This window comes from Sorex araneus, chromosome X (genome assembly GCF_027595985.1).
Source record: "Sorex araneus isolate mSorAra2 chromosome X, mSorAra2.pri, whole genome shotgun sequence".
NCBI classification, from domain to species: domain Eukaryota; kingdom Metazoa; phylum Chordata; class Mammalia; order Eulipotyphla; family Soricidae; genus Sorex; species Sorex araneus.
The window spans coordinates 38,920,123-38,935,693 of NC_073313.1; the positions used below are offsets into that span (position 1 = coordinate 38,920,123).

The window sequence follows — 15,571 nt, forward strand, 5'->3', positions numbered from 1 at the left end:
TATTTTCTTCTTCTAGGTTTGCTGAATTTTTATTTACTGAGGAATTCAAGTCTGGTTCTCGGGTCCTTGAAAGTGTATACAGCTTGTATGAAGGCTTCTCTGGAACGGTGTGCTTCCTGATTGATCTGCTGCAGCCCAATCAGGCAGAGTTCCCTCTCTTCAGCGTCTTTGTTTAGAAGGTTCCATCTCCCATTCTGGCCCTGCAGAATGTCCCTGATATTTCCTGATCACACTTAAGGCAATTTTCACATAAACCTCATTATGGTATCACAACCATGAGCCTTAACATTGCCCCCTAAGGGAAGGAAGGGAGCAGGCAGGTGAAAGCAACATGATACCATACTTTAGGGGAAATAGTTTGAGAACCTGCAAAGTAATGACACCATAAATCTTCTTAAACACATAGAGATTAATTATTTTGAATAGTAGATGTAAATCCAGAGATCAGAGAAAAAAGGGAAAGAGAAATGTTTTTCAGTTATGGCATAGAAATGAAATGTGGACCATTGGAATGAAATGCCAATACTATTGCAATTGGAATTTGATCATTTGTGTATTCTCTCCAACACTAAATGCAGATACAAGGACAAAATTAAAACCGAAAGCCAATAACTGGAATGTATTGCCCAGTTGAAAATGGATAGGAGAGGTGAAATGCCTGGTTTCTGAAGGACAAAAAAAAATAATTTTGGTTGTTCTATGCCTTACTTACTGAAATTCATGATTTTTACTGAATGGATTAATTTGCATATGACCACTTATTTTTTATCATCAACCTGGGAACATCAAAGAGTCCATATCATAGCTTAATTTAACCCTGAAATTCAAAATTTCCTTCGACCTTAGAGCATCTCATTTCCTGTTTCCTTTTTCTTTCCTAAAGCTCAATTAGAATATGAAAATTCATAGACTAGCAAATACTGTAGCAAGTGTTGCTATCTAATGTGTTGTTCTCAATTTGAAGTGTGAGTTGTGTATTGTCTGTTGTTAGTAATTTTTCAAATGTGTGTGTAATCCTTATGATGCTATTAGCCGAACTTTAAAATGTACTTGTGGTAAAGATCACTCACCTCTAAGAACAGAATAACTACCCAAAGGGGTGTTGGTTCTGCCTTTGATGGAATACTGTGTTCCCTAAGATTGAGAAGCACTCACTGAAAAAGTGACCAATGATTGTGAAATGAATTTTGCTCAATTTTATACTGTTAGATTAAGAAATGAGTGAAGTCCCTGACTGCTCATATTACCTTCTTTTTCAGGCTCTACTAGAAATTCTTTGCAGTAACCCATTAAGCCAAGTTGTCATGTTAAATCCAACCCTCCTGTAAACAAAAAGAAGTTGTAAAATTACAAGTAAATTGTAGTTTTCAGGACACTGTAGGAGCATATTTCACTTAGATACTCTGAAGTTTGCCCCTTTAATTTGGTCACTGTCAATTTGGTGTATAAGAGAAAATTTCATTCTATATAATACCCATTGTAGATGTAGAATAGATATATGCTATATGTATAACAGAATACATATATGTGTATATATGTATATATTCTTCATCTACCCCCCTGTAATCCCAAAATTATTTAGTTCCCCAGTTCCTAAATTCTTGATTCATTGAAGAACTTTGGGAATATCTGGGAAGGAATATTTGAGTGTGCATACACACAAGTATGTGTGTGTTGCTTGTGTGTTTGTGTGTATATGCCTGTATGGTTGTGTGTATGTCTATGATATGCTCATTTTTCTGGGAAGTGAATATCTAGCATCTAAAAGATTCTCAAAGAATCTGTGGATAAAGAAAGTTAAGAATCATCTTTGTGTATTTTGTGACTCTTATGTTTGCACTCATCAGAACAAACAAGGACAAAATGGTCTTTAAAAGTATGCCACTGTTTAATTTTTATAGCCTTAGATATATACCTTGGCCTCAATTGTTTGTCTTTGGAAATGTTCAGGTTGGGGTAATGCCACATGAATAGTACTTTTTCAACAACTGTCAGGTGGATACTAAAAGTTCTTTTGCATATAGTTAAGGACCTCTCACAGAGCCTTAAGGCTCATCCTTCTACAGAGCATTCTCCTTTAGAAATAAGACTGGTCCTTGCTTTTCACCATCTGGTTTTAAATTAACTTCACTTGACCCCTGTAAAGTCTCAAGGCTAAAGGTAGTAAGTATCTACCACATAGGACTTCACGGAATATGTGTTTTTCTCAATTGATCCAAAGACTCATAATTTGGGAGGAGCAGAATGAGAAGTCCAACCCAGGGTTTCACTTTCTATGTATATTTAGTGCTCTGGACTAAAATGTGGAGTTACAGCAGTTTAAAAAAATTAATAGAAGTAATGTTCTGTTTCTATGTGTTGATCTTTCTACTATTCACTTATAAGGACTAAGACCTAAAGCACTAAGAAGAACTCATCTATTTCAGTATATCTGTTTCATTTCTGGGAATTTTAGAAAAAATGGAATAGAACTCCTTCCTAGTCATCCTTTGTTTGTTTGTTTGTTTGTTTAGAAGGCAAACACAGCAGTGTTTGAGGCTTACTGCTGGCTCTGTACTCTTGGGGGACTTGGGGCACCAGGAATTGAACCTGGGTCAGCTGCATGCAAGGCAAGTACCCTACCTACTGAACTATCTGTCTGGCCCCACATCCTCACTTTTAAAGTCAGTAGAATGACTATGACGTTATTCTATGATCATTGTGACACACAATGCTTTTGTGTTTCAGATCCAAGCAAATGCAATGGTTATGTCTTTACGAATTGACATCTCAGCACCTGTTCCTTTTTATGTAATAAGTTTCTTTTTTGAATAATGCTTAATTTGGTTGCCACTTGAGGATTATGGGACATTTTGTTTTGCACCATTACTAGCATGGACAATAAAAGCCTGAAGATAACAGGGAAATGATTAACTTTACATCGAAGGAATCTTTCAGCAGTGGAGAATACTGCATTATACTTTAAGGATAGGAAATTTTGCAGAATATCATAACTCACACTTAACCCAAAGTATTGCATATTTATATTTGCTTAAATCCTTTTTAGGCTTTTTATTGTGGCAGAGGATGGTTCATTTGTAACCTGGTAACTACAAACAGAAATTTGGTTGCATATTTTATCCTGTGATTCTTCAGGTAATTGAGTACACAATTAGTATAGTTATATTCACTTTCTGACCATTCATTCTCAGTTATGAACCCACATTAGCATTTCGACCAAGTGGAATCCCTATATGTGATTTCAGTACTCGGGGACTGGGATCACTTGATGGGTAAAAACGAAGAGCATTTTGAGTTTTAGAACCAATCCTAATTGCCTTTGTTCCTCAAAGGGTTAAGATTTACAAGAGCGTTAATACATTGTTGAGCTGAAGAGCTCCTTTAAATGCAATGTTTTTTTCTTATTGTAAACAGAATTTTACTTTACTAGGAGAAAAGCAGGAGAATCAGGTCTGCTGAGTGAAAGAACTGGGAGACATATAGAAATAGGTCCTTAATTGCATTATAAGCCCTTCTTTTGATGTCCAGGATGATTTGGTCAGTTTAGTCCCAGATTAATAGCTAAACAACTTAGCCTCAGATTCACCAAAACCATGTGATCTGGGCATAAACTTGGCAAGTAAAGCAGATGAGAAAGTTCGCAAAGGGGTGGGTGGAGGAGCAGCTGGCGGCCACTCAGCATGTCAATGTGAGTTCTAGCTGCAGATTTAATGCTGCTAAGAAACAGTCCCATCCTTACGCATGGGTTTTATTGCTTCCTGGGCCCTTCCTTCCCATACTCCTCGGATGCAGCCACTTCTTGTCCTCCTCATCTAAATTCTGGTATGTCTATCCTCTGCTTAATCCTGTGACTTTGTTTTCCCTAGAGGGCGGGTTTTCTCCTTATCTTTTCCATCCATGTCAGTTGGAAGCCAGGAGCTTTGGATTCAGCAAATCCGGACTGCGCTCTGGACAGAGAAGGGCTGACCTTATGATCAGCAGTAGAAGTCAGACCCATTCCATAGTCACATTATAGGTTGTTCAGGAAGAGTCCACTTCTTTTTTTTTTTTTTTTTTGCTTTTTTGGTCACACCTGGCAATGCACAGGGGTTACTCCTGGCTCTGCACTCAGGAATCACCCCTGCACTCAGAGGACCATATGGGATGCTGGGAATCGAACCTGGGTTGGCCGCGTGCAAGGCAAACGCCCTACCCGCTGTACTTTTGCTCCAGCCCCAAGGAAGAGTCCACTTTTGAATGCACTGTGCTTGAGAATAGAATGGCATTTATCCTGCTCATCTCTGTAATGAAACCTGGTTACTTTATTTGTGCTGTTGTTTTAAAAAGGTTGATGCAACATTAAATATCTGGGTCTCCTGCAGTAGCATAAATCTCAAAGTTGGGATGCCCTCTTTTTCTTGTTTCTTTAATTAAAAGTGCTAATGAATCACAGTCTGATGGAGGTAATTTGGGGTTTAAAAATATTCACTTTTATTTCCTTAAAGTATTGAACCATGTCATTTTCACCTTGAGTCCTCAAAAGATGGCAAAGTCCTTTATCTGCAGAATTTTCTCCATCTCCTTATGCCTTTGTGTGTGTACCTGTTACTGAATTTGAAAAATTATTTAAAATTAAAACCAAGTCTTTCATACTTCTGTTCTTTGGGGAGGAGGTTGCTGACCAAGTATTATGGTCACAAAAAGATTATCCTTTCTTTTCTTTGCCTTTCTGCTTCCTATACAATATGGAGTAAAGATAGACAAGGTTCAACTCTTGAGGACTGTGTAAACACAGTTTGCAAGAACTTCTGTTTGTGCCTTCCTTGGTTTTCCTTAGTTCCTAAAGGAAGTGGGGTGTGTGTGGGGGTGTGTGTGTATTTGTGTGTATGTGAGAGAGAGTGAGAGAGAGAGAGAAATGTACTGACACAAGTCGAGTTAATATCACACATGAAATAAACACCAACATTTAGTTATAGTAATTAGATACATGCAAGTGAATGGATAAGTTGATAAATGAATGGGTCTTTCTTGTGTGTTAACTGCTCTCCTACATTAGTAATATTAATGAGGGTCCTAGGCACACTTCTAGGTAAAGTATTCCTTTTCTTTGAAACTTCTTCTGCCAGGTTAAAGCCATTAGAAGAAAAAAGCTAACAAATGTGAGACACAGGTGTGATTTTGACATTTTCTAGTTGCCACAGAGTCAAAAAACAAGGTGAAGTTAATTTAAATAATGTATTTGACTTTACCCCGCATATCCAACAAACTACCATTTCAGTATGTACTCAATATAAACTTACTGAGATACTTCATATTTTTTGTACTGAGTCTTCAAAGTCTGAAATCGGTTCTCACTGCACACGTGAAGTTGGATTATCTGCATTTTGTGTGCTGAGGTGCCAGAAGTGGATAAGTCACTGTATCACAGCCAGAGTTAATATATCACCATTGCTTCACAGTATTGACGAACATCTTTCTATAGCCTATGTAGTTTTTGTTTAACACAAGAGAAAATAGAATCAGAGCACTGCATATCATATGGGTAGTGCAGCATTTCCCCAAATATAAAACATTAGTACCAGAAGCTGCCATATGGAAAAGTGGATTTTTGTCATTAAATAAGTTAACATTTTAAAAAGCATAGGCTTTAACCCCTTCTGAAGATTTACATGCTGTGTGAACACATCACAGACTTTGAAAAATCAACTCTCCTAGGCAAAGAAACAAGTTGGAAGTTGTTGACTTCTTTATCAGTTGGATTCAGTCTCCTGATTGTTATTGTTGCCTAGCTACCACTATAAATACATAGACACTGTACATTTATGGTATGGTCATCATATTTGTTTTCCCCACAGAGGCATTTTAACGTCCCTTACCCAGCCCCTTCCTTTGTTACCTCATTAAAGCCACTGGAACAAAGGTTCTGTCCCAAAGTATTAACTCAGTTGAATTAGCTTGCCCTCACAGAGCCCTGAGATTATTCCGAGATAAGACTTCTGAACATTGCCATAAATATCTGTACATCAGAAAAGCCTGTGTCTTTCCCCATTCTCCATTCTTTTGGAGTATACCTCTGTTTATTCTTTGTACTCAGAATCATTCAAGTGCTGAGGCATATTTTATTCTAGAACCACTAATAAAGTGAAACCAGAGATGACTTTAATATCTTTATAGCCACACAGACCTTCAGAGAGCCTACCTTCATCTCATTCCGTCAGAAACTATGAGCACTTTTTTAAAGATAAGGGGAGAGACATCTGAATGTGTATATGTGTAAACAAAGAAAATATGGGGTTTCTAATGTAGAGAGATACTGTTCCTGCTGTGGTCTTCTGCTATAGTTTGTGTACCGTATTAATTTACATGCTTTGATGTGTACTCCTTTTGTAATATGTGTAAAGTAACTGTGACTTAGCTGTCAGTTTAAAAACAATACACATTTGACAGTTGTCAATCGTTAGCAAATGGTCTGTTTTGCTCTTTTTGTGGTACTTCTGATCCTAGCTGCACCCCTTTCATTTGGGGCTTTGTGCTTAAGTGGCAATTACCAATGCAGTAACTTCTGTCGCTGAATTTAGTCCAAGTTGACTGTAGTAATCCTGATGAGTGTATTCAAATACAAAGACTGATTTAAATGATCTTTTTGGGGATTTTAAGTATTTTCATGTTTCAGTATTAGGCATGTCTTCTGAAGACTGTAGCAGCAGTAGAATCCTTTTGCTCCTGAAAATGCAAAGGATGCTGTGCATTTTATAAGGACTCTCCAGGAGTATGATTATAACAATCTAAGTACAAAATTTTGGTTTTTCAATCTGTCTGGTAAAGCTCATACTCCTAAAAGGTTGTAGCTTTCCCAACTCTGAACATGGGGGTGGAGGAGAGAGGCGGAGCTCTTTTGGGAAAGGAAATATGAATTTTCATTTCATGGATTCAACAGCTAAAAACTTTTTCAAAAGTGGATTTTGTAGATACCAATTAAGAAAAACACTTTGCGAAGCCATATACAGTGGAAAAGTCAAGCATCACATTAATTTTTGGAATTTCCCAAGTAAGTAGAATTTACTTCACCAAAAAGATTTTTTGCACAATTTATATCACTTAAAAATCTGATAGTATCTTTGGAGAGAAGTTTACCTTCCTAATTATATATTTGACAAACCAGTAAACTAGTGCACTTCCCTAGTTTGGACTGGGGGTTGTGTACTAAAGAATACTCTATTAATAGAATATAATTGATTATTCCTAATTATATCTAGGAATGAATACATAGTCTTAAGGTACTATTAATTTTGAAGAACTGATGAATTAGTAATATTAATAAAACTATACTCTATTATATTTGCTTCAACACAAGTGCAGACTTTCCAATATAAAATTATAAAATCAGAGCACCAATTAATAGAGATTAGTTATTACTTTTAAATTCTGCCAATTCTATTAGCATTTGATCCAATACTAGTTCTACCTATATAACAAATATTTTAAAGTTTTACACAGAAAATGAGGCTTCTTCAAAAATATCTTTTTGCCAAAATTTTAAAAATACAGGTTCTATGACCTCTTGCTAATTATTATATTTCTTTAGGAACACTTTGAGAATTTTTCAAAGATATCTGTAGCACGTAGGTCTAATTTAGAGCAGAGCATTCTGCCAGACATTTTATTATATCACAGAAATGTTGGAATACTGTATTTTATAATAAAACCAAATTCTCAGATATTCTGGCCTATTACATATTATTTTGCCAAAAGCACTTTCTATAAATCTGTTACTGTGTGCGTACTATTTTTTTAATAATGAATCTTTCGGTCCTAGCAAGATAGCGTGTGACATCAAATTGATCTTTACTCAAAATCTCTTTAGGCATTTGACAGGGAAACCAGCGATCATAAGCTCAAATATACACATTATTCTCAAGGACAAAACAGCCAATACGTAAAAGACGTGGTCAATGGGGCAAGTTAACTGGTGTGCAGGCTGAGCCTAAGGACCCGCTTGCAAGTGTTCATCAGATTTTAGCTTTTGTTCTTGCTTGTTCCTGGAGGGCAGAGTACTACAGTCAGTTGACATTGCCTCCAACTTCACATTGGTGGCTTGCTCACAGCCACTGTACGCTATAAGGAAATCACTTTAGAAGCAGGATTGAGTCAGAAGCTTAAAGATGCACCTTATTGTTTTTAAAACTGCTGTCAACAATGTTTGAAACACTGTGATCTTTCCAAATGTGTTTTGTGTATTAGTTTTGTACTGTGGGAAATTATTTACCATAAACTGGACGCTGTAGTGTTTAATGTGATGTTATTTATTGGCATACTGCCCCTCTATATTTATGTGCAGTCTACTTATTAATGTAAACCCGTGATAATCCTTTGCCTTAAAATTAAATCTAACGCTAAGTATTGAGTGTGTTCTGATCAGTAATCCTAAGCTATTAATGAATATTTTTCCTTTAAAGCTTAAGACAGTGTCAAATAAAATATTGCACAAATACTCTGTGATGTGTTGCTGCCTGTTCTGTGTGTATGACAGTGTGTGTATCTTGATCCCTGAAGTGGTGGCCTGCAGGCTTCTATAAATAGACATTAGTAATCCCTTTAGAGAATGGGCCTGGTACTGCTCAGCTGTTGCCTGAATCCTCCTCTTAACCCTTATAAATAGATTTTCCCATGCAACACAAGAATGAAGAAAAACAGCCCTTCATGTTCTCTCCCTCTATACTTTTAGTCTTGGTTCCTACTGAATTTTTACAGTCTATTTGTGTCCACATCATAACCCTAAATAGAAAAAGGCCAGAGAGATGCCTGCAGACTGATGGAATCACCAAATTTCACAAGAGTAAAGGAATCTCGTAATTATTCAAGTCCCCAATGGAAAAGTTTGGTCCGAAATTAGAGATATTTAGTGCCCCGATAGAGTTCTAAGGGACAAGCTGAGCCCCTGTGAATGTCCAGAAGGTTGTCCTAAGTTTGATAAGAAAGTAGGAACCGTGTCTTAGCCCTGCCACACACCAGCTAGAAAGGTATGTCTTGAGTTCAGACACCGTTTCTTTTTTAGTCTCTGCTCTTTGAGTTAGTCCCCGTGACAGAAGAAAACATTTCGGAGATAGATTTTATTGTTGTTGTTTTCTTTTTTTTCTGAGAGAGAAGGCATTGGTTCTCCCAGATCATCTCTGATGCTCTTTCGCCAGTCGAAAGCAACGCTTCAGACCACCTTATTTGGAAGATCAAGGAAAAGCTGACTTAGCCCAGAAAAAAAAAAAAAGTAGGTCGTGGATGCATGACATGACAACAAGGGAAAGCAGCCATGAGGTCGGGCTCTTTATTTTATCTTTTGGCTTTTGGGTCTCACCCAGCAGTGCTCAGGGGTTACTCCCGGCTGGCTCAGCACTCAGGGATCGCTCCTGCAGGGGGTGGGGGGTGGGGTGGGGGGACCATATGGGACGCTGGGGATAGAAACCGGGTCAGTCGCGTGCAAGGCAAGCGCCCTACCCGCTCTAACGGTCAGGCCCCCAGAGGGCTGGTTCTTGAGACTCGACCGGAAACGTCAGCCCGTTGACGATCGAGACGCTTCCTGGGCCCAGCGAGCACACGGGGCTGCTAACGGCGCGCAGAGCGCAGTGCGGAGCCCCATTGGTTAGCCGTTCTTCCCAGGGCGCGTCCCGCGCGGGCTCGGCCGACGGGCTCTAGGACCCAGCGTGGGCGGCGCGAGGCTAGTCGGGGGCCGTTGGAGTCGCGCCGTCTGCGGCTCGAGCGGTCGCGTGGCGCGGGTTCGCGGCCCGCCGGGGACCCGTCACTGCCTCCGGACGCCGTCGCTGGGGGGCACCGTGGCCCGGCGCGGGCGGCGCACGACGCGCGTGGGCGTGTCCGTGCGGGGCCGCGCGCCCCGCCCCAGCCCGACGCGCTCGGTACTGGCCCCCAACCCCCGCGCCCGCGACCTGGCGGGTGGGCCGGGCCCGACGGGCAGCGCCGGGCGCCAGAGCCGCGCGCGGCCAGGCATGCCGGGAGCCCCGCCGGCAACCGTCGCCCCCGCCGCGCCGGCCGCCCGCGGGCGCCCATGAGCCTCCCGGGGGAGATGAAATTCCCCTTCTCGGTGCTGGCGTCCGTGTTCCTGTTCCTGGCCGAGACGCTGGTGGCCTTCTACCTGAGCAGCACCTACCACCGCGCGGGGGACGGCATCTGGCGCTCGCTCACGCTCATCTTCTCGCTCGTGCCCTGCGCGCTCGTGCAGCTCACGCTCCTCTTCGTGCACCGCGACCTCAGCCGGGACCGGCCGCTCCTGCTGCTGCTGCACCTGCTCCAGCTCGGGCCCCTGTACAGGTGCGTGCGCGACCCCCGCCCTAGGCCGCACCCCCCCACCCCGGCCCCTGCCCGCCCCGCCCGGGCCCGAGGACCATCGTGCAGGAGGACAGGCCGAGCCCGGAGTCCGGCACGAGCCCACTCGCCTGTGCCCAGCGGCCCCGTAGCCTGCGCCCGGCTCTCGGGCGGGCGACGGAGTGCCCAGGGAGCGGGGAGAACGCCCGGGCGCCCACCCGGTGGCACGCTCGGCCACCGGGGGTCACCTGGCCAGCGGGTCGCTGAATTTGACCCAGCCAGACACACGTCCGTTTCGGGGGATCTCGCCTCGTCCAGCAACAGGCCTGGCGATCGCCCCCAGCCCGGGGGCAACGTGGGCTCCACATCTCCCTTTCTCCAAAAAGCGTGCGCACACGTTCTCTCATCCAGGCCTTGGAGCCCGCGGCCTGTTTTCCGTGGGTCTCCTTCTGGGCCGTGCCCCGGGCTGCCCAGACGACAGTCGTCTGGAGGCAGAGATCGCAGAGGTCGAGGCATCGGCACGGCGGTTCTTTGCTCTCGGGTTGGAGCGAGGTAGTACCTGATGAGTGTACACAGTGTGCCCTGAAAGCCCCCAGTGGGCCAGGGACTAAAAGGGACTACTAGCGACATCTGCGGAAATCGATTTTTATGAACCCCAAGCAAGTAGAAGGAATGGTACGGGGTTGAAATGGACGTTGGCTTGTCTGGGCACTATGGGGAGAGTTTCTTTGTAGGACAAGCAGATGGTTTGCATCTGGATTGGAGATAACCCTGAATTCAGATGTAGGTGACAGAGGAACTCAGGAGAGAGAATGGCGCTTAAAGTTCAAGTGCCACAGAGGCGGGGTGGGGTAGGGGGAGGACGGAGTGGGGTGGTGGGAGGGATGCTGGGACCATTGGTGGTGGAAAATGGGCACTGGTGGAGGGATGGGCACTCCACCATTGGTTGACTGAAACACAAGCACGAAAATTTGTAAGTTTGTAACTGTACCTCACGGTGATTCACTAATAAAACATTAAAAAAAAAATTCAAGTGCCAGGAAATTCAGCTAGCCAGGAATCTTTCCTACCCTGACACACACTGAACCCTCACCATGTGGTAGGTATAATTGTGCCGATTTTATAGATGAGGAAAATGTGGCCTCAGATCCTGTAAACAAGGCTTCTTAGTGGAACTCCCTACAGTTGCATTCCCTACACTATGAAAGGCAGAGTCTGGAGAACTATTTTGCCCATAGTTCTGTCTTAAAATGAGAAAGTTTAGTCATCTTGGCAAAATTTTGAAAAACAGTTCAAATGCCCATGCAAGTAAATGATAATATTCTGTCATACTCGGTCATTACTGCCATTTTAAATGTTTCTGGGGGAAGGGATGTGACTCAGGTAGTAGAAATAGAATATGTGCGAGGCCATGGGTTTAATCCCTGGCATAGGATGGCTCCCCTCTGAGCACTGCAGGGGGGGCTCTTGTGGCCCCTAAACTAATAAAGAAATATGCCTCTAAATACTGAATAGTAGCTGGAGAATTGTCCTGCAGGTAGGGCATTTGTCTTGCACACAGCTGACCCAGGTTTGATCTCCGCCATCCTGTAGGGTCCCCTGAGCAGTACCAGGAATAATTCCTAAGTGCATTGCCAAGACTAACCCCTGAGAATCACCAGGTGTGGTCCACACTCCCCTCCACAGTAAATAAATATTGAGTAACCCAAGACAAAACTGATACTATAATATTGTGTATGAAAGCAGAATGGCAAATTAAACACAAATTCGAGGAAATATACCAAGATATGAAAAGTGGTAAATTTTGTTAGCAGAGCTATGGGTGATTCAAGTTTTCTCCTGAAAGATAAAAAGAACAGTGCACTATTTTCTCTGTTATTATATAATTTTAGTCATTTTTCCTAGTTTCACACTAAAAATAACCAGTTACAAGTTATCCTTTACCAAAGTAAACATTAAAGAAAGTTTGATGAGTTGAAGAAATAACTTCTCAGACATCCACAAGGTTTTCATATTATAAAATTACATATTTCTAGAAGATTCTGAATGGGTCACTGTTTCTTAAATGGAAAATAAAATGAAATACAAGAACCCCCCCCCACACACACACACACAAAGCAACAAATAACCCAGGTCGGGAAACACTGTTTCACTCAGCTAATTTATTTCAAGGAGATTTTGGACCCAAGGTCTTCTGAAATGTGGCTCCAACCCTTTCTGGTTGCAAAATGAGAAGAAAAGCAGTTTAATGTTCTATATTAGCCCGAGTCCATTATCTGATTGGAAATTCTTTCTGCTGACTGATTGATTCTATTTTAACTTTAAGACATTCAGCTTTACATAAAGATCAGTTTTATTTCTGCCAAACAAGGGAGAGTCATGCTATGTTTCTTTTTTCTTATCACTTGGACTTAGTAATATGTTGAAAAATAGCTTTTGGGAATTTTTAGCTCTATTTATCTTAGGGCGCATATTCATATCCTTTTTAGGTGAGATGCTATTTTTGAGTTCACTTAATTACACTGTAATGATTATGGGCTCAATACTTCAAACAAGGCCTCACTCTTTTAAGAAAACTTGGTGGTGAATAGCCTAATTATTTAGTTTTAAACTTAAAATTTAAGTTCCAGTTTGTATATTAAGTTGTTTCCTCATTAAGGCTGGGTTGAAGTGATACGAACATAAGCCAATATGTTGAGTTAATTTTTTTTTCTATTTGAAGGGAAATGTTCTTGTGCTTGGTTTATAAGTATTCTAGAAAATCAAAGGGCGAAACACTTCTTTAACAACTGCAAAAATTAAGGCTCATCATTCTTTCATAAATATGCCATACATTCATTAGGAGAAGGAATAAATAGAAATGAATTACAAATGGAAGGAATGTTTCTTCATGATTATTATGATATCATGATGGAAACAATATGAAAAATTGAGGTTTCTAAATGAGAAGCTAAGAAGCTCCAGTAATTTTTTTATGGAATATTGCACAATGATTAGTATTTTTCTCTATTTTAAACTTTAAATATTTCAAAATAATCGCCAGAACCAGACCAGTAGTACAGCAGGTAGGTGTTTGCTTTGCATGCAGCCAACCCGGGCCTGCTCCCCGGCACCCCATATGCACTGCCAGGAGTGAGTGTTGAGTGCAGACCCAGGAGTAAACCCTGACAATAGTCCCCACCACCCGCTCTTCAAAAAAACAACACCAAAAAAGAAAAATAGCTTAAACTTAAGGAGCTTTTTAAATGGTTTTTCATTTTGCAAGCAGTAATTTCAAAACCCTCAGGCTGTCATTATCTCTTTCTGACAGTTGAGGAATTGAGGCTCAGTGAGATTAAACAAGTGACTTTTCAAAGGTCACGTGGAACTTTGTGTTTAACTAGTTCTTATGTAGCCTTATAGAGCATGTTTGTCTTATGAAGAGAATGGCACACATAAGAAATTATAGTATTTCTTTGAGCATTTTATCTTTATTACTACCTTAAACAGACTCTCTGGTACAACAGGTTATTGGTGCTGATCCCATTTTATGGTTTCAGCTTAGGAATACATTTGTTCTATTATGATGCCTGTAAATGGGATGACTAAGTGAAAAAGAGCAGTCAGCCTACTGATGACATTAGGGGTCATCAAACTATGCCTCCCCAGACCAAATTCCCTCACTTTCTACTTTTGTAAATAGTTTTACACAGCCATAAGACTATTTACAAAATACTCTCATTCTTTCCGCCTTATCTATGGCTGCTTTTGTGCAACACTGGTTGCACAAAAGATAAAGATCATGATCCCCAAAGTCTGAAACACTTGCGCTTTGTAAATATTTTCTAGAAGTTTGTCAAGATACATGTTCGCTGAGAACTCATCTTGAATTATTTTTCACTAAGATATTTATATATAGCTATATTTATAATTCCTTGAAAGTAAAAACAAAACAGAATCACAGAACAACAAAATAGACTTGAAGGAATTGAATGGGTCTTGTAGAACTGTAAAAATAGAGTCGTTTTTAAAAATCAGCTTTCTTGAGGCCAGAAAGATAGTACAGCAGGTAAGGCATTTGCCTTGCATGCAGCTGACCCCACTTTGATATAGGAGTGTTCCCTGAGCACCACTAGGTACCATGCAAAGAAACAAACAGAAAAAAGAAAATCAAATTTCTTACCTATTGATGGCAGAAATATTGGGGGTCTTTTACAAATTTACAAAGCCCTTACTGAATATTAAAACTATGTTAAATGTATGATTTGGGAAAAGCAGTGGATTTTGAGGGGCTTCACCAGGGCTTCAAAGACCACATATGTAATTGGTTCATTCTTGTACCTTCTTTTGTTTTCAGTGGTAGACACTGAAGTTTCGTTTCATTTCACCTACAGTTCTTTATTATTTACTCTTTTATTTGGCTTTTGGGCCACACCCAGTAATGCTCCCCCAGCTTCCCCAATGGTGCTCAGGAGATCATTTGGTGCTGAGGATCCCACCTGGGTCTCCAGCATACGTAGCACACAAACTAGCTCTTTGCAATATCTTCCTGCCCCCTTACACACAATTCTTTAAATGGTTCTCATTTCAGTCACCTTTCCAGCATTAAGAGAATTACTTTCTCCTCTGAATCTTAGTCTTATTCAGCCCTTATAATGTACTGTTTTCTTGGTTTAGTCTTTAAAAACTGAAGTTTGGGGGGCTGGAGCAATAGCATAGTGGGTAGGGCGTTTGCCTTGCACGTGGCCAACCCGGGTTCGATCCCCAGCATCCCATATGGTCCCCCGAGCACTGCCAGGAGTAATTCCTGAGTGCATGAGCCAGGAGTAACCCCTGTGCATCACCGGGTGTGACATAAAAAGCAAAATAAACAAAAAAAACCCAAAAAACCCTGAAGTTTGGGCCAAAGAGATAATATGGTGAGTATAATGCCCTTGCATATGGCTTACCTGGGTTCAATTCTTGGCACCACAGATGGTCCTTGAGCACTGCCAGGTAAGGTCCCCAAACCAAAAAATAACAATAATAAAATCAATTTTAAATTAATAATAAAAGCTTAAGCTTGATTTTATTATTCTGCTGAAACAATCTGTTATTGTAGCAACAGCAGAGCAGGAAAGAGATAAGCACAATTGAAAAGTATTTTTAAAGCCTCTGATACAACTGCCTCGAGAGAACAATTCTTAAAGCTTTTTTTTTGAGTTTTGGGTCACACCCGGCGATGCTCGGGGGTTACTCCTGGCTCTGCACTCAGGAATTATTCCTGGTGGTGCTTGGGGGGCCATATGGGATTCTGGATATC

At 41.1% G+C, this 15,571-nt stretch overlaps 2 protein-coding genes across 2 annotated transcripts in view; both read left to right on the forward strand.

Annotated features, from left to right (window-relative positions):
* The window catches only part of LANCL3 (LanC like family member 3), a 133,124-nt gene extending 124,660 nt beyond the window's left edge, over positions 1 to 8,464 (forward strand). The window contains exon 5 of the mRNA XM_004612922.2: positions 17 to 8,464. Within this exon, the coding sequence (XP_004612979.1) occupies positions 17 to 176 (160 nt within the window). The 3' untranslated portion in view covers positions 177 to 8,464. The remainder of the gene's footprint in view (positions 1 to 16) is intronic.
* Positions 8,465 to 9,566: 1,102 nt separating this feature from the next.
* XK (X-linked Kx blood group antigen, Kell and VPS13A binding protein) overlaps positions 9,567 to 15,571 on the forward strand; it is a 69,561-nt gene continuing 63,556 nt past the window's right edge. The window contains exon 1 of the mRNA XM_004612949.2: positions 9,567 to 10,296. Within this exon, the coding sequence (XP_004613006.2) occupies positions 10,034 to 10,296 (263 nt within the window). The 5' untranslated portion in view covers positions 9,567 to 10,033. The remainder of the gene's footprint in view (positions 10,297 to 15,571) is intronic.